General features: G+C 47.3%; 1 protein-coding gene across 2 annotated transcripts in view; it reads left to right on the forward strand.

Annotated features, from left to right (window-relative positions):
• The first annotated feature begins 296 nt into the window (after positions 1-296).
• The window catches only part of SPAG5 (sperm associated antigen 5), an 82903-nt gene continuing 64517 nt past the window's right edge, over positions 297-18682 (forward strand). For both annotated transcript variants that reach the window (XM_040421797.1, XM_040421798.1), the window contains exons 1-4: positions 297-439; positions 2533-2613; positions 2717-2833; positions 4756-5927. In XM_040421797.1, the coding sequence (XP_040277731.1) occupies positions 2557-2613; positions 2717-2833; positions 4756-5927 (1346 nt within the window). In that variant the 5' untranslated portion in view covers positions 297-439; positions 2533-2556. The remainder of the gene's footprint in view (positions 440-2532; positions 2614-2716; positions 2834-4755; positions 5928-18682) is intronic.

Genomic DNA, 18682 nt, shown 5'->3' on the forward strand with positions numbered 1-18682 from the left:
ACAGACTCAGTATCAGTAATATACTGAGGAGCCTGGCTCCGGCCGCATGGGGGCGTCCTCATCTTATAGCAACAAGACATGGCAAATAGGTCTAATACGTGCGTGACCCCCAAATCTCTAATCTCACCCCCCCTCGGCCACTCAGGAGCCCATAGATTCTAATCATCTCTCCTGTCAACTGCCCTGCGCACCGCCCACACAAGCCGCGCCCCCCGTGACGTACTATTTCCAAACACTAAACTCCGAGGTAAACAGGGAGTGACTAAGGCACGTGACCGCACGAACTAGAGAAGGTTCGAAGTCGTTGGCTGTTTCAGAACGAGGCTCGGAACGCAGAGAAAAGGTTCAGCTTTTGATTGGTCGTACTTCTACCAATAGAATCCTGCGAGATTGATTTGAACCAGTGGCGCTGAATGTCTGAGCACGCAGCTGGAAAGAGGTAACTGGGGGCGCAGTGTGTCCGCGGAATTGGGGCGTCCATGGAGGGGTTGTGTCGGCTTCGTTCTCAAGCGGTTCTCCACAGACGTTTACTGAGTTGCTTCTAACGTGCCTAGTGACTGCCGTGTGAGGCGGCATAGTACATGGGAACCATCTCAGTTATTCCGTATGTGCAAGATGGAATTCTAGTCATGTCCGTATTAATGCCGCTTACTATGTGTATGCATCTGAACATGTACACATCAGGGATGCCCAACCCGTGGCCTGCCAACTGTTGCAAAACTACAACTCCCAGCATGCCTGGATAGCCCACAGCAGGGCATGGTGGGAGTTGTAGTGTAGATCATTGCTCTCCTTCACTTCCGGGGTGCTGCTCCCATCTGACATTGAGGACATATCTTGTCAATATGCCATCAATGTCCTAGTTGAAAATATTCCTTTGAAGCGAACCTTTCACCTGGATTTCACTTAATAAACTATCACCAGTACCTTTTTATAGATTTTTATTTTTTTGACGTTCCATCCTTCATCCTTCTGTATCCGCTGCCAAAGGACTCGATATGTGACGTCTGTGTAATATATTGTACCCTATATCTCTATTTATTTTTGGAATGAAAGATGGAACGTATATTCATGAAAAAAACTACTTATAAAGTCCTCGTCTCCAGCTCCTGAAGTCACGCTAGAAGTCAAGGGGGTAGCCCTTCCCTCACTCTGGGCTGTAACTCCCCTGCCCTAACCCCTCCTCTAAGCAGTGTAACTGACACCCGGCTCAGTCGTCGGGACCGCGCTTGTACAGGCGGCGCATTCGCCGTCGGACTTAATTGCGATCCTGTAACTGAATCGCGCATGCGCCGTCCCCGATGCCTGCCTGTCTTCTCTTCCTCACACTCGATTCAGTTACAGGATCACGCTTGAGTCCGACGGAGCATGCGCCGCCTGTACAAGCGCGGTCCCGGCGACTGAGCCGGGTGTCAGTTACACTACTTAGAGGAGGGGTTAGGGCAGGGGAGGTACAGCCCGGAGTGAGGGAAGGGCTACCCCCTTGACTTCTAGCGTGACTTCAGGAGCTGGAGACGAGGACTTTATAAGTCGTTTTTTTCATGAATATACATCCCAGGAAAGCGGCACAAGAATGCATTGAAACAGAATGAGGATAATCTATAAGGTACTGGTAATAGTTTATTAAGTGAAATCCTGGTGAAAGGTTCGCTTTAAGCCATTTTAGAGCTTGTCAGGTATTTTTCATTCTCAGACAATCCCTTTCATTTATTAGCTTTTACAATTTTTTTTTTTTTTTTTTGGAAGGGAGTAAATAAACCAGGGGGTCAAATTGACAACTCCGTTCTGCACATTAGTGCGATTATAGCCATGCTAAATTCATATATTTTATGTTTTTGCTACTTTTGAACAATAAAAACATAAAAAAAAAAAAAATTATTAGCTTTTTTGCCACCGTAGCCGCCCTTCCTGCTGCTGCAGCCGTGATGTGCCCATATACCACTTGTGACTGCTGCTGCCGCCATCACCAGACTGTTCATTTCCTTGGTTACGACCACCCTATAATCCAGCAGCGGTGGTCGTGCTTGCACACTATAGGAAAAAGCACCAACCTATGCACATTCCCACGGTCCCGGCCACCAGAGAGGGCGGCAGTTTTTTTCCTATAGTGTGCAAGCACGACCACTGCTGCTAAATTTACAGGGTGGTCAAAACCATGGAAACAAGCAGTGTATAATGTGATGGAAATATATGAATCCTGCCAGCAAAGGAGACAATATGGAGAATCACAATACATTAGTAAGTGGTTTGTAGTAACTTTCTCTACATGATGAATGCCATTTGCTGAAGTGACACAACCCCTTTAAACCGCCTGGTTCGCCCTTATCTCCGTTTTCTGGCAGCAGGAGCCGGGTTTCCACTGCTTGACGCTCATACATGTGACATACATTCTCGTCATGTTGATCCCATGGGAGCTGTCGGTGCACCCGTCAGATCAACATGATGAAAATGGATGTCACCGTGCGGGGACTAGCTCCACACCGAGATGTGCAGTGCAAAGTAATTTTTTAAAAATTATAATTTCACTTTTAGACATTGAAACATAACGTATGCAACATGTGGTCGTCAGACAACCCTGCCAGTGACGAAAATGTGACCCTGGCCGTGCAGAATGTAAGTCAGAGAGATGTATTGTCAGAAAAGACTACAGTCCATACAGTGTGCATTTTTTTTTTTTTTTTTTTTGCTTTTTTCCTTACCTTGTGTTTGCCTTCAGGTATCCCGAAAATCTGTTGGACGGACTCCCTTAAAGGTTCTCAGTGGCCAGCATCTTGCTGTGCCTAATCCAAATACTCAGTGTAAAACGTGCAGTCAGTCGTCTTTTACGAGGAAGGTAAATATTCAGATGTAGGTTCTTTATAACGTTGAGACTGTATAACATGAGCCTGGAAACAGGAATGGACCTTTCATTCACCAGAATTCAGGATTCGTCCTAATGGGCACCTGTCAGCAGCATCAGTGCTTTTAACCAGGCAGACTGTCTGCTAAGGTTGATCCTGCTGATTAAAATGTTTTATTGTAAAAATCAGTTGTGGCATCCCTGGAAAAGAACACTTTAAGGCCTCTTTCAGACGGGCGTTGCGGGAACATGCGCGATTTTTCAGCGCGAGTGCAAAACATTGCACCTAACCCAAACCCGAACCCAGAAGTTCGGGTTTGGGTTAGGTGCTGGGTAGATTGTATTATTTTCCCTTATAACATGGTTATAAGGGAAAATAATAGCATTCTGAATACAGAATGTATAGTACAATAGCGCTGAAGGGGTTAAAAATAAATAAAAAATAATTAAACTCCCCTTAATCCACTTGATTGCCCAGCCCGGCTTCTCTTCTGTCTTTTTTGCTGTGTGCAGGAACAGGACCTGTGGTGACGTCACTCCGGTCATCACATGGTCCATCACCATGGTAAAAGATCATGTGATGACCGGAGTGACGTCACCACAGGTCCTTTTCCTGCACACAGAAGAGAAGCCGGGCTGCGCGATTAAGGGGAGTTTAAATATTTTCTATTTATTTTTTAACCCCTCCAGCGCTATTTTACTATGCATTCTGTATTCAGAATGCTATTATTTTCCCTTATAACCATGTTATAGGGGAAAATAATAATGATCGGGTCTCCATCCCGATTGTCTCCTAGCAACCGTGCGTGAAAATCGCAACGCATCCGCACTTGCTTACGATTTTCACGCAACCCCATTCACTTCTATGGGGCCTGTGTTGCGTGAAAAACGCACAAAATAGAGCATGCTGCGATTTTCACACAACGCACAAGTGATGCGTGAAAATCACTGCTCATGTGAACAGCCCCATAGAAATGAATGGGTCGGGATTCAGTGCGGGTGCAATGCGTTGACCTCCCGCATCACAGCCCCGCGGAATACTCGCCCGTGTGAAAGGGGCCTAATTCTTTATGTAAATTAGGGCTCCGGTGCAGAGGGTCACGGCCAGCGCTGGAGAGCTGAGATGGACTGAGGGGCCAGGCCCTGCCTCTCCGTGCACTGAAGCCCTAAATTGCAACCAACTTTCACTAGACAATTATTATTTTAATAAGCAAGCTGCACCCTACCTGGCAGTATACCTGATTTAATAGGGTTGTTCCTCCTGACAATTGCTCAGTGTGTGTATGATTCAGTGAGTTGACTAAAATATTAGCAATTTCATTTTGAGCAGATCCTAAGGCCCTTTTCAGATGAGCGAGTGTCACGCATTGTACTCGCAGCGTGGCCCCCGTCCTGAGCTCCTAGCACTGGGGGGGGGGGGGGGGGGGGCAGCATTATATTGATTTATGATGCTCTGTAACCCTTACAGTTCTGGAATGTATTAGATGACACTGACCTAATGCTGTTATCCAGTCAGTGTCATCTAATACATTCCAGAACTGTAAGGGTTACGTGCATGAATAAATTGGCAACGGACAGTTAGGGATGTGTCCCTTCATACGGTGTCCTGAAAGTGTCAAAATGTGTAGGGACACAGCCTTTTGACAATGGGAACGTTAACACACACTTGTCAATGTATTCATACATTTATAGGAGGTAAAAAAAACCGAGGAAAGGCGCTACGCAGATTAAAAAAAAAAAACAGAATTGACAAAATTATTTCGTGAGCATACAGGCATACTAAAACAGACAGTTTTTACTTGATTTATAGAGCCCTTTGTATTTTTTTGTTTTGCAAAAAAATAAATGATAAATTTGGGAATGCTATTAAGAGAAAGAGTTATTATTTTTTTATTTTTACCTGTTCCCTTTTCTAGGAGTCTGCGCGAGTTGGCGCTCGCACACCTGTCAGTGTTTGGACTGACCCCTGCCGCAATGATTGTTTGACAGAAAGTTCCCAAACTGAAGCCAACACTCCTCTCTTGGAGTCTGAAGTGTCAGAGGGAGACATGCCCGCTTTGCTTACTGGTCCTGGAAACTGTCCTCAGTTTAGTCAGTCGCCTGGCGTTGCCATACTATCACGGCCTATAGATTCATTTGACAGCCAGCCTTCCACGAGAAACGACAGTCTGTTAGAAGACCTGCAGTTCACCGATGAGGTGGAGGTCCTGCCAGAGCCAGGTTTTGTTCCTTCTGCCAATGACACCTATGAAATGGACCCTTACCTTAATGCAGCCTCTGAGCAAAGCTCTGTTACGGTGATGGATGTTCTGTCAGAAGTTACTGAGAGTATTGAAAATTGGAACTTATCTGTACAAGATTTTGACGATTACATCCTGAATGAGTCAACTGATGATGAAGGCAATATTAAGGGCTGTCCACTTGTGGAGATATTGTATTCCACTTCCCTAGGAACTATCATGGATGACCTAAAGGATGCACAACTGCTCAGTAGTCCTCCTGAAAGACTTAGTCCTATAGACGGTGATCATTCTGAGAGATACTCTGATACTGTACCTGTTTGGGACGCTTTTCATACAGAGGTCTTATTTCAAGATCCTGAGATGTCTTCATGTAGAGCAGATCCTAATTACACATCAGAGACGCATGCAGATAAGTGCTGTACACCTGTTGATGGGGTGACCACAGATCAAGGTGACTCCACTCCGTTAACACCTACTAAGTGGTTTTCTCCTGTTTCCAAAATTGATCATGTCAGTCCATCTAACCTCAACCCTGATCAAGGGCATGTCATGGAGAATACCCCATTCACAGAGAGCTGTCCCACTCCAATAATGCCAAATCCTTCAAAGTCTCCTGAGATCCTATTTCTTAGCAAAGAAATCTGTAAAAATGGCACTCCAAGGATGATTGCCTCTTCTCATGAAGCTGAGACCTCTATGACTCCTGTATCAACCACTGAGAGCGTGACATGGACGACCCCTATAATGCTTCTGAACAAAAGCATGAATACCTCCTGTGACTTTATAGGGAGGGGGGAGAGAAGTGCAAAGGATAGTGCCTCAGAGACAGATTCGGTCCTATGGACGTAAGTAAGATGCTCTCAGGGCCCATTTTAGGGGGGGGGGAGTTCACATTTTTGTATGTAACTAATTAAAACACTTACTAATATGATGCAAACCTGGTAAGGCCGGGTTCACATCACCATTTAGTTTTCCGTTCTTCGGATCCATCAGAAGAACAGAAAAAAGGATCCTTTATTTTGAGTATCTGTTGTGCGACTGTTCCGTTTTTTGCGGTCCGCAAAACGCGGATCTGCAAAAAAACGGAAGCCGCCCGTGTGCCTTCCGCTATTTACGGAACGGGGCGGCCCATTATAGACATGCCTATTCTTGTCCGCAAAACGGACAAGAATAGGACATGCTATTTTTTTTTTTTGCGGGGCTACGGAACGGAGCAACGGATGCGGACAGCACACTGAGTGCTGTCCGCATCTTTTGCGGCCCCATTGAAGTGAATGGGTCCGCACCCGAGCCGCAAAAACTGCGGCTCGGATGCGGACCCGAAAAACGGTTGTGTGCATGAGGCCTTAGTCAGTTCCGCCTGAGATCCATTATTTTCTGTTCTTCTGGCGGATCAGTAGAACAGAACTAGACTGTGATGTGAACCCGGCCTAAGCAGCATAGCAGCACTTGGATCAGCTTCAATACTCCTTGAAATGTTCTCACAAGACCTAATTTGTATTTAGCAGAATTAACCGTTCTTCCAAGGGTGAGGGCGGCAATGAACTTTAGTTAGCTGTCTACTAAATGCATGTTTGGCCGACAGCTATACCTATTGACCCCCGCCTGTTTCCCCTGTGCATCATGTCACGTGATGCATGAGAAACATGTCGCCATTGCAACGGCTACGTGACCCCCGCAAACTGGATGTTGATGCAGGGATCAGGTAAGTATGATTTTTCTCCCCACTCAAGCCACACTGGGGGTCTGCCCAAAAGTCAACCAGAGGTGAACAACCCCTTTAATTTTATTTTATTTTATTTTTTTATCTTTAAAAGATATTTTATTTATGCAGCGAAAGTCACAACACCTTATGCATTGTCATTACACAATACCGCGAAGCATACATTGGAATCATCATACAGATGAACAATCCCTTTTAAAGGAGTTTTCGTTTTTTTTAGATATCAATGATCTATCCCCAGGAATATACTTATTTACTCAAATTAACCTCTCCTCAGGACAGGTCATCAATATCAGGTAAGTGAGGGTCCAACACCCGGCACCGCCACTAATAAGTTGTTTTCAGCACTCGCACTGGAAAAACACAGTGGACAGAACCAGAACCGCAGGACTTGATCCACTTTGTAGCGGCTGATTTGCAATATGCCGACATGACCACTGCTCAGAGAACGGAGCCTTCTGGGGCTGGCTCGGTGCACTGTTTTTTGTTTTTTTTCTGGGGACTGCCAAAAACAGCTCTTCGGTAAGGGTGATCTGATAGTGATGGCCTATCCCCGAGGAGTCCTCAATATATAAAAACTGGAAAACCCCTTTAAAGCTTCCAGAGGTAAGAAGTTTACCTTGCACTGGGTGCCTACACGTTCTGAGGTCAGCATGGGTCTGGGCCGTCTCGGCTCCATATCTCCCAGTTCGGCTGCTCACTGATTCTTCCTCCAGTCATCAAGGTTGGGTGAGAATAGAAAAATATGGTTGCTTTCTTTTTTTCAGAAACTGTGCCACTCGTGTTAGTGAACAGGGCTGAGCTGCAATACCAGGAACAGATCATAGACGAGAATAGCGCCATTTCTGAAAGAGAGCAGCCATGTCTAATATGCAACACCCTTGCCATAAAAGCTACAGCATTAAAGCATCTGTCTCATTACAACAGCTTATCCCCTAGATATAGGATGTATTTACTTGAGGGGGGTCTAACCACTGGGGCCCCTGTCGATCACTAGAACGCGGGCCTGTGTTTCCCTATGTGAATGGAGCTGTGGACAAGCATGCACACTGCCACTCCATTCAACTCTATGGGGTAGCCAAGTGATTGTACTCTGCCATCTCCGCCAGTCTCATGGGGCGGAAGCATGCATGTGTGTCCACCTCGCCATTCAACAGGAGAACACGGGCCCCCTTTCTAATGATTGGTGGGGGCCTCAGCCATCATATCCCTAACAATCACTTATCCCCTATTATGTTGTAATAGGACAACCCCTTTAAATACACTAATTTGTCACCCAATCTGTTTAATTGTGTACTTTTACAGGGTACATACAGTTGAAATCGTTAATTTCTAACGATAATTTGTTTTCCCTTAGTCCCAACAGCAGCACAGATGGGGTTAACTGCCCCCCGTGGACTGGTAGGACCGGCAGAATTTTTAATGAGCCCAAAGAATAACCAATAGAAGAACTCCAGCTCCCTTAAAGGGAGGGGTTCACCCCCCAGCCCAGCGTGTTTATACCAAGAAAAGGTACTTAGGGCGGGAAAATTTGTGTGCTGCTGTTGGGACTAAGGGAAAACAAATTATCGTTAGAAATTAACGATTCCCTTACGTCCCACCAGCAGCACAGATGGGGAGATAGCAAGAAGAATCCCCTAGGGAGGGTAGAACTGTCTGCCCAAAAGCCGAAAACTCTGCTACCTTAGCATCTATTCTATAATGAGAGATGAAGGTTGATTCAGAGCTCCAGGAAGCCACCTTACAGATCAACTCTAGGGGGAGAAGACTTCTCTCCGCGACAGAGGTAGCTACGGCCCTAGTAGAATGGGCCCTCACAAACTCCGGAGGATCTGAGGATTGGGAGGTGAAAGCTTCCCTAATGGCTTCCAGCGACTAATAGTAGTTTTAGACGCCTTGCGGCCTTTAGACTTACCGGCAAACAGGATGAAGAGGTTCTCATCTATCCTGAATTCTCTGGATCTATCCACATAGATCTGGAGGCATCTCGATATGTCCAGTTGATGTCGGACTGGAACATCAGAGTAGAAGGCGGAGAATAATACAGGTAGAGAAATTACCTGATTGATATTTTGAAAAGTTGGAACCTTAGGTCTAAAATAAGGTAGAAATTTTAAAAGGACTCTGTCCTGTAAGAAAATGATGTATGGGTGTAAAGCGGAGAAAGCTTGTAGCTCCGAAATTCTTTTGGCTGAGGTAATAGCCAGAAGAAAGACCACCTTGAGTGTTAGAAATTTAAAGCTTGCCTCCTCCAAAGGTTCAAAGGGGGGAGATGCTAACCCCTTGAGAAGTACTGATAAGTCCCATTGGGGAACGGGTTTCAGTATCGTAGGCTTCAATCTTTCTGCTCCCTTAAGGAAGCGTTTGATGAGCGGGTCCCGAGAATATGGCCTGTTGAGACAGGCCGAGATGGCAAAAACTTGGACCTTCAGGGTAGAAGGGGAGAGACCTCTTTCCAACCCATCCTGGAGGAATTGTAAGATCGCAGAGAGGGGCGGATCTGCAGACGCCACCTGGTTGGAACTACACCATGAGGTGAAGATCCTCATGATCCGGGAGTAGGCCTTTTTGGTAGACTCTGCTCTAGAATGCGACAAAGTTCTCAGGACCGATTTAGAGAGCCCATCCACTCTGGGAAGGGACTGATCAACCTCCAGGCTGTCAGGTTGAATCTGGGCAGAGATGCGTGTCCCACGACACCAGGGTCTGCTCCGGGGGGAGTTTCCAATATTGTCCCCGACTCATCTGAATGAGCTGGGTAAACCAGGATCTCCTGGGCCAAAATGGTATGATGGCTATTACCGAGGCCTGATCCTGACGGATTTTCATCAATACCCTCGGAATCATGGAAAAGGGAGGGAAGATGTAAGCCAGCCTGAACCTCCACGGTATTGTCAGAGCATCTATCGCCAGGGGGTTGTCCTCCCTGTATAGGGAACAGAACCTCTGTACCTTGGCATTGAACCTGGTTGCCATAAGATCCACTTCTGGCATACCCCATTTGAGGACTAGCTGCTTGAAGATCTCCGGGTGCAGTGACCACTCCATTGTCGGTAAGCCGCGACTTAGGCGATCCGCAATGAAGTTGAGGTAGCCTCAAATATGAGTGGCAGATAGATGGGATAGGTTCAGCTCTGCCCACCGTAGAATTACCCCAATTTCTGAAAGAAGGGGTAAGGATCTTGTGCCTCCCTGCTTGTTTATGTAAAGCACGGCAGTCATGTTGACTGGACTTTCACAGCTTTGCCCCGAATCTGAGGGGCGAAGTGAAGGAGGGCTAGCCGGATAGCACGCATCTCGCAGAGATTTGAGGAAAGATGCTGCTCCTGAGGAGACCAAGATCCCCGAACTGGTGGTCCATCTAAATGGGAGCCCCAGCCTACAAGGGACGCGTCCGTAGTCAATATGAGCCAAACTGGTTGGGTCATAGACTTCCCTGCTGGTAGATGGAACCACCATCTGAGGGAATTCCGGGTTTGGTTGGATAGGGAGCACAGGGAATCTAGCCCCGCCGGGCTGCCGTTCCATTTGTTTAAGACCTCCGACTGAAGAGGTCGGAAGTGCCATAAAGCCCAAGGGACTGCATCCGCAGCCGCTGACATGAGCCCCAACATCTTCATGAGGGTCCGTATGGAGACTCGTCGTGGTACATAAAGGAACCTTGCTAGGTCCTGAATCCGCGCTCCTCTTTCTGGCGTCAACTGGAGGGACATCTCCAGAGAGTCGACTACGAATCCTAGATAATGGATAGAAGTTGAAGGGCTCACGTTCGACTTCTGCCAGTTGATAATCCAGCCTAAGCGGAGCAGAAAGGAAATTGCGACACGAAGATGATGGGAAAGTAAAGGGACTGAAGAGGCTAGAAGGAGCCAATCGTCCAGGTAAGGGACAATGGTCAGTCCCTGGAGTCTCAGAGCTGCCACCACCAATACTACCACCTTGGTGAAGATAAGGGGGGCAGATGAGATTCCGAAGGGGAGGGCGGCAAATTGATAGTGCCTGCGCACTCCTGAAATCTGGACCGCGATCCTGAGAAATTTCCGTGAGGAGGGATGGATCGGGATGTGGAGGTAAGCATCCTTGAGGTCCAGAGTAGCCATCACGTCCCCAGGACTGAGGAGGTGGCTGACTGACCTTATGGTTTCCATACGGAACCTGGTTCTCCTTACGAAACGATTGAGGAATCTCAAATCTATGATCACCCGGAGATCTCCTGTCTTTTTGGGTACCAGGAATACTGGAGAATAAATCCCTAGACCCCTCTCCCCTGCCGGTACCTCCTCCAGGGCTCCCTTGGAAATGTAGTCCTGGATATAGGACTCTAGGATCCTTTGTCTGGCCGGCAAAAAACTGAGCGTAGCGATGAATTTTTCTGGGGGGAGAGAAACGAGGTCTATGGAATAGCCCGTAGCTACTATGCTTTGGACCCAGGGATCTGAGACTTCCTGGGCCCATACGTGTTTGAAAAAGGAAAGACGCCCCCCTACAGGGAGGTGAGGGAGGGGTACGGGAAAGTCTAGAGGCGTAACAACAGGGGTAGCAGGGTTTATCCAAGAGCCTCTGAGAGGCCCATAGTCAGGAGGGCTTTGCCTCCCTGGTGGGTTTACGGGAGCGTCTAGAGAACTTTCTAGACGGCCCCCCCCCCCAGTCTCTACGTCCAACCTGCTGTCCTGGTCGGCCCCCGCGAGCTTGTCTACCCCTGCCCCGAAAGGGCTGTTGGGGGAGACTTTTTCCCTTTTTATCCGAGAGACCCTCCATAATGGAGTCTAATTCTGAACCGAATAAGCGGTTTGGTTCGAAAGGAAGCCCACAGAGGTTATATTTGGAAGCATTGTGTCTGCATTCCAGGGCTTTAGCCACAGAGGTCTCCTAGCAGCAGACACCAGAGCCATTGTTTTGGCTGCCAATTTCAGCTGTAGCTGGGACGTGTCGCACAGGAAATCCATGGCCAGATTGACAGATTTAAAAGCGGCCAGGATGTCGTCTCGGGAGACACTCTGGTCGACATCCTTTTGGATTTGGTTCAGCCTGGCTCTAAGGAAAGAAGAGACCTCTGTGGCCGCAATGGAGGTTGAGGCCGAAGCTGCGGCCGCCGAGTAACCCCTTCTTAGGGTGCACTCTGCCCTCCTATCTAGAGGGTCCTGCAGACTAGACCCATAGTCTGCAGGAACCAGAGAGCCAAACTGTCCAGACGCAATCGCCATGTCCACCTTAGGTATGGAACCCCATGATTCCACTAAGGGTTTAGCCATCGGAAACATTAACTTAAATTTCCGGGTGAGGACTGGGCCTTTTTCTGGCTTTTTCCATTCTGTGCGCATCACAGAAAGAAGGGTCTCATCTGCCTTAAAGACCCGCTGAGTCCGGCAGGCGGGATCGGAAGACTCCCCTATGTCGACATCATGGTCCCCCGACCTGATGGACTTTAGTAGCTTCTGTGTCTTTTCGGGTGGAAAGAAACATGAAGTTGATTCCTCCTCATCCGAGGAAGATAACCCCACAGAAAGGGGCATAGGTCTGTCAGTGGGGGCGACAACTTCCATTGGAGTCTGAGAGGGAACCGGTAACCTCTCATTTAGAAGGCGTACGACACCCTTGATGGAGTCGTCTACGTACGTCTTAGCCCACTGGTACATATCCTGCATAGACGGTTCTGTAGCGGTGCCAGAACGGCAGCTGTCGCACCTGGAATAGGGGCAACTCTCGTCAAGAGGCGTGTTGCAATCATAACGGGCCAGGTGTTTCCTCTTGGCCGCAGACTTCCGTTGCTGGTCTGACTCTCTAGGAGAAGCCATAGCTGAAACGAAAGAAGAAAATTAAAACATCCCTGAATTAAAAAACTAAGGGAGTAAAAGACATTGATTAGCGGCACGAACCAGAGGAGAAAAGTCAAGCACTTTGAAAAATAAAGGCTGAATGGAATTCAGATATTAGACAACTCTCACTGAACACAGGAGACTCTGGAGCTAGCTTGTTAAAGGAAACCTGTCACCATGATTTTGCGCATAGAGCTGGGGACCTGGGCTGCTAGATGGCCACTAGCTCATCTGCAGTACCCAGGTCCCATAGCTCTCTGCGCTTTTATTGTGTTAAAAAACCCTTTTGAGTGATATGCAAATTACCTGATATGAGTCCTGTAGCCGGAGATGAGTCAAGCGGAAAGGAGCCCAGCACCGCCCCGCGTCCTCCAAATCTCCTCCTTGCCGGCTGACGTCACAGAGCTGGAGCGCCGAAATCTCGCGATGCGCGAGCTAGCGCATGCGTAGTTCGTTCCCTGTGCTGATGCCAGCACAGGGAATGAACATGATGCCGACACTGCGCATGCGCTAGCTCGCGCATCGCGAGATTTCGGCGCTCCAGCTCTGTGACGTCAGCTGGCAAGGAGGAGATTCGGAGGACGCGGGGCGGTGCTGGGCTCCTTTCCGCTTGACTCATCTCCGGCTACAGGACTCATATCAGGTAATTTGCATATTACTCAAAACGGTTTTTTAACACAATAAAAGCGCAGAGAGCTATGGGACCTGGGTACTGCAGATGAGCTAGTGGCCATCTAGCAGCCCATGTCCCCAGCTCTATGCACAAAATCATGGTGACAGGTTTCCTTTAAAGCAGCGCAGCCAGAGACAGACTGAAGCTGTCAGGGAGCTTAAGAAGGGGACAGCTCCACCCAGGGGAGGGGCCCAGCCACTAGCACTCCTCCAGGAGTCAGAGTAACAGCTGTACGTCCTTAACCTCTTCCCGACCGCAATCTGTATATATACGTGATAGCTGCACATACCCCGTGCAGCTATCACGTGTATAGACGTTCTGGCAGCTCTTTAATCCAAGCGCTGCAAAACGCTTGGATTAAAGCTTCTGCCCCTGCCCTGGTGCTGTCACGGACAGCATACAGTGCAGTAATGCCGGCAAGGGACCAATCAGAGTGGCCCCTTGCTGGCAATCGATCCGATTGGTTAGTCTGTGCAGACTAACCAGATCGGATCGCGGCAGTATTAAAATGCCGGTTTCAGGCTCTGATCTGCGCTCTGCAGATCAGAGCCTGAAAGCCGATAGTGTTCCTCATGTACGCCGATCTGTGCCACTCCAAGCCCTTGGTGCCCCTCTCCTGCGCTCATCTCCTTCCTACCCTGATGGCATGCGATCCGCCCCCTCCCCGCCCCATGCATTAATTTTCTAGCCGCCCCTCCTGCCCCATTGTAGTCTGTACCCCCCGCCCCCCCCCCCCCCTTCCAGCGCTGCCCGATTCCCCATTCTGTGTGTTTAACGCGGCGGCTCCATTCCTGAGCCGCCGCCATCAGCAGAGAGTGTCAGCTCTATGCTGACACTCTCCTGTAACTCCATAGATGCTGCGGTTGCGGCATCCATGGGGTTAACAGAGGGAGGGAGCTCCCTCTCTCCACCATCGGGGCTGCAGCGCTGTGATTGCAGCACCCGATGGTTGCCATGGCAACGGGACGCTTTTCAAAAGCGTCCGGTTGCCATGGCAAAGGCGTCCAGTGCTGCCACCTACAGGCAATCTGGAAGTATTATACTTTGCAATGCAAGAGCATTGCAAAGTATAGTACAACTATCAGCCCCACTGGATCTTCATGATCCAAGAGGGACTTGATAAAAAAAAAGTGAAAATAATAAAAGTAAAAATAAATCAATAAATAAAAATGTAAATAAAAAAAAGACATTGCCTTTTTCCTATAAAAAAATAGAATAAAATATACATATTAGGTGTCACCGCGTCCGTAACGACCGTCTCTATAAATATATCACATGATGGACCCCGTCCGATAAACACCATAAAAATAAAATAAAAAAAAGTGCCAAAAAAGCTATTTTTGTCACCTTACATCACAAAAAGTGCAACAGCAAGCGATCAAAAAGGCTTATGACCCCCAAGATAGTACCAATCAAACCGTCACCTCGTCCCGCAAAAAATGATACCCTATTTAAGACAATCGCCCAAAAAATAAAAAAGCTATGGCTCTCAGACTATAGAGACACTAAAACATCATTTTTTTGGCTTCAGAAATGCTATTATTGTGTAAAACTTTAATAAATAAGAAAAAGTATACATATTAGGTATTGCCACGTCCGTAACGATCTTCTCTATAAAACTATCACATGACCTAACTCCTCAGATGAACGCTGTAAAAATAAATAAATGAAAACTGTTCCAAAACAGCCAATTTTTGGGTCACCTTGCCCATAAAGTGTAATAATGAATGATCAAAAAATCCTATGTACCCAAAAATGGTACCAATAAAAACCTCAACACTTTCTGCAAAAAACGAGCCCCTGCACAAGACGATCGGCAGAAAAATAAAAAACATATGGCGTTCAGAAAACCAATCCAGCACAATCTACCTTCCAAAAACCGTATGGCATTCCTTTCCTTTTGCGCCCTGCCGTGTACCCGTACAGCAGTTTATGACCACATGTGGGGTGTTTCTGTAAACCGCGGAATCAGGGTAATAAATATTGAGTTTTGTTTGGCTGTTAACCCTCAATGTGTTAAAGGAAAAAAAAATATATAAAATGGAAAATCTGCCAAAAAAGTGAAATTTTTACATTTCATCTCCATTTTCCTTTAATTGTGGAACGCCTAAAGGGTTAACAAAGTTTGTAAAATCAGTTTTGAGTAACTTGAGGGGTGTAGTTTCTATAATGGGGTAGGGTTGTTGCGGGTATCGAAATTTCGATACCCAATCGATACTTTTGTCCCGGTATCGATACGATACCGGGATTTCCGTTTTTTCGATACTGGGCTGCGCTTCTGCGCAGTCTAGTATCTCTGAACATGAGCGCGCTGCTATCGGCGCGCTCATGTTCTCTCTCAGCAGCACGGGGAGAAGGAAGCTGTCCTCCCTCCCCCTGTGCTGCTGCCGCTGCCACCAATGAGAAGAGAGGGGCGGAGGAGGGGCGGCAATGAGAAGAGAGGGGCGGAGGAGGGGCGGCAATGAGAAGAGAGGGGGTGGAGGAGGGGCGGCAATGAGAAGAGAGGGGCGGAGGAGGGGCGGGCGCACTGCGCCCCCAATGATAGGATTACTATCGGAGCGATGGGAGGAGACATCAGCTTCACTAGTGGGCGTTCCTTTTCCCTGCGCTGCGATTGGACAGCGCTACAGCCAGGGAGAAGGAACGCCCACTAGTGAAGCTGATGTCTCCTCCCATCGCTCCGATAGTAATCAGCAGCATGTGGAGCAGGAGAGGAGACAGTAATGGGGCACTGCGGGCGAACGGAGCGGCGCCCAGGACTAAATGGTGAGTGCTGAGACATCGCTGGGCGCCGCTCTGTGTGGCCTAATAGTGAAAGTCTGGACTCATATACAGTAGTCAGTCTTTAACACATACAGGAGGCGGGTGCCGGCAGCAGAATCGCATTGCCGGCACCCTGCCCCTGACAGGGAGCTGCGATCAGCGGCAGTTAACTGCCGCTGATCTGCTAGTACCCGCCTCCTGTATAAAGGGGTAAAATCATTGGTGGTGCAGTGTGCCCCCCCCCCCCTCAATCCCCCCATCCCATTAAAATCATTGGTGGCACAGTGCGCCGGCCCCTCTCAACCCTCCAGTATTAAAATCATTGGTGGCAGTGGCCACAGGGACCTCTCCACTCCCCCTCATTGGTGGTGCAGTGGCAGCTTCTGATCGGAGCCCCAGCTGTGTAAGCCTGGGGCTCCGATCGGTTACCATGGCAGCCAGGAAGCCCTGGTTGCCATGGTAACATCCCTGATGCTGTGTGCACAAAGCACAGAGCAGCAGGGACAGTGTGGAGTCCTATTCACCCTGATAGAGATCTATCAGGGTGAATAGGAAAAGGGATGAAAGATCCCAGGTTCTAGCCCCTAAGGGGGGAAATGGTTATTAAATAAAAAGTGAAAAAAAAAAAAACACTAAAATATGAAGTATAAATCACCCCCCTTTTCCCAATTTCACATATAAAATATATAAATAAACATATTACATCGCCACGTCAGAAAAGTCCAAACTATTAAAATATAAAAAAAAAATCTAGGTGGTGAATGCCGGAACAGAAAAAATAAAATAAAAACTGCGCGATTCGCCATTTTTAAAAATGAGGAATGCACGTGGCTTTTTTTGTTTATTTTTTTCGCGTGGTATCGAATGGTATCGAGTATCGCAATACTTTTTCATGGTATCGAAACCGAATCAAAAATTTGGTATCGCAACAACTCTATAATGGGGTCACTTATGGGGGTTTCCACTATGTAAGCCCCACAAAGGGACTTCAGACCTGAACTGGTCCTTAAAAAGTGGGTTTTGGAAATTTTCTTAAAAATTGTAAGAATTGCTTCTAAACTTCTAAGCCTTCTAACGTCCTAAAAAAATAAAATGACATTTCCAAAATGATGCCAACATAAAGTAGACATATGGGGAATGTTAAGTAATAAATATTTTATTAGGTATGACTTTCTGTTTTAGAAGCAGAGAAATTGAAATTTGGAAAATTGTGAATTTTTCTAAGTTTTTGGTAAATTTGGGATTTTTTTCATAAATAAAGGTGAAATATATTGACTCAAATATATGACTATCATGAAGTACAATGTGTCACGAGAAAACAATCTCAGAATGGCATGGATAAATAAAGGCGTTCCAAAGCTATTACCACATAAAGTGACACATGTCAGATTTGTTAATTTTGACCTGGACACTGGGGCATCAATGACCCTTGGTCATGAAAGGGTTAAACATTAGTGTGGTAAAGGAATACATCTTAACTGCCTTTACAACGCCCATCCCTGCTGAAAAACAACCCCCCGGCTGGCAGGAATTAGTTTGCTTTAAGCAGAAAGAAAAAACGACATCAGCCGAAAGACCGGAAGTGACGCCGCAGCAGGCAGCGCATCACTTCCGGTCATGGCGGCGCCCATGCCACGCCGAAGTCTGAGCGAGCCGAGGCATCCAAGAGGGGAAAACTCAGTAACACATCGCCCCCAAAAATCGCTAAGTTCAGCAGCTGAATGGGGGAATGAAAGAATAAGCGCAAGATGTAATGGACAAAAAAAGGAGACCAATCTGGAACATTGGAATAATGGTCTCCAAACTCCCAGAGAGGGAGAGCTTCGCCAGTCCACCTGTCCAAAGGACAGAAAAAACACGCTGGGCTGGGGGGTGAACCCCTCCCTTTAAGGGAGCTGGAGTTCTTCTATTGGTTATTCTTTGGGCTCATTAAAAATTCCGCCGGTCCTACCAGTCCACGGGGGGCAGTTAACCCCATCTGTGCTGCTGGTGGGACGTAAGGGAACCAGTAGTTTACATGCACTATAAAAAAAAAATGACACAAATTCATATTTTTCTCAATATCTGACGTGGTATCGGAATAAACCTTTCCTGTTTTTGGTCAATTAGGATTACCATTATTATTATTTGCCAAATGCCAAAATAATGATAATGTTTTAAGGCATTTTTATTACTTTCTGCAATGTCAAAAGTTTACATACACTAAGGGTCTATTCACACGTCCGTAAGTGATTTGCGGACCGCACATCGCCGGCACTATAATAGAACATGTCCTACATTTTCTATATATTTTTTTTTGCGGAAACGGAAGCACAGATGCGGAAGTGCGGATCCACAAATGCTGATCTGCAGATGCGGACAGCACATTCCGGCCCCATTATAAATGAATGGGTCTGCACCCGTTCGGCAAAATTGCGGAACGGATGCGGACCCATTTTGCGGACGTGTGAATGGACCCTAAGATTACTATGCCTTTAAAGAATTCTGGACTGCCCATGTGGTGATGTCATGTGTTTTGAAGCTTCTGTTAGGTTTGTTGGGAACATCTGAGTTAGGGCTCTTTCACACCTGCGTTCTTTTCTTCCGGCATAGAGTTTCGTCGTCGGGGCTCTGTGCCGGAAGAAT

Source organism: Bufo bufo, chromosome 3 (genome assembly GCF_905171765.1).
Source record: "Bufo bufo chromosome 3, aBufBuf1.1, whole genome shotgun sequence".
NCBI classification, from domain to species: Eukaryota; Metazoa; Chordata; class Amphibia; order Anura; family Bufonidae; genus Bufo; species Bufo bufo.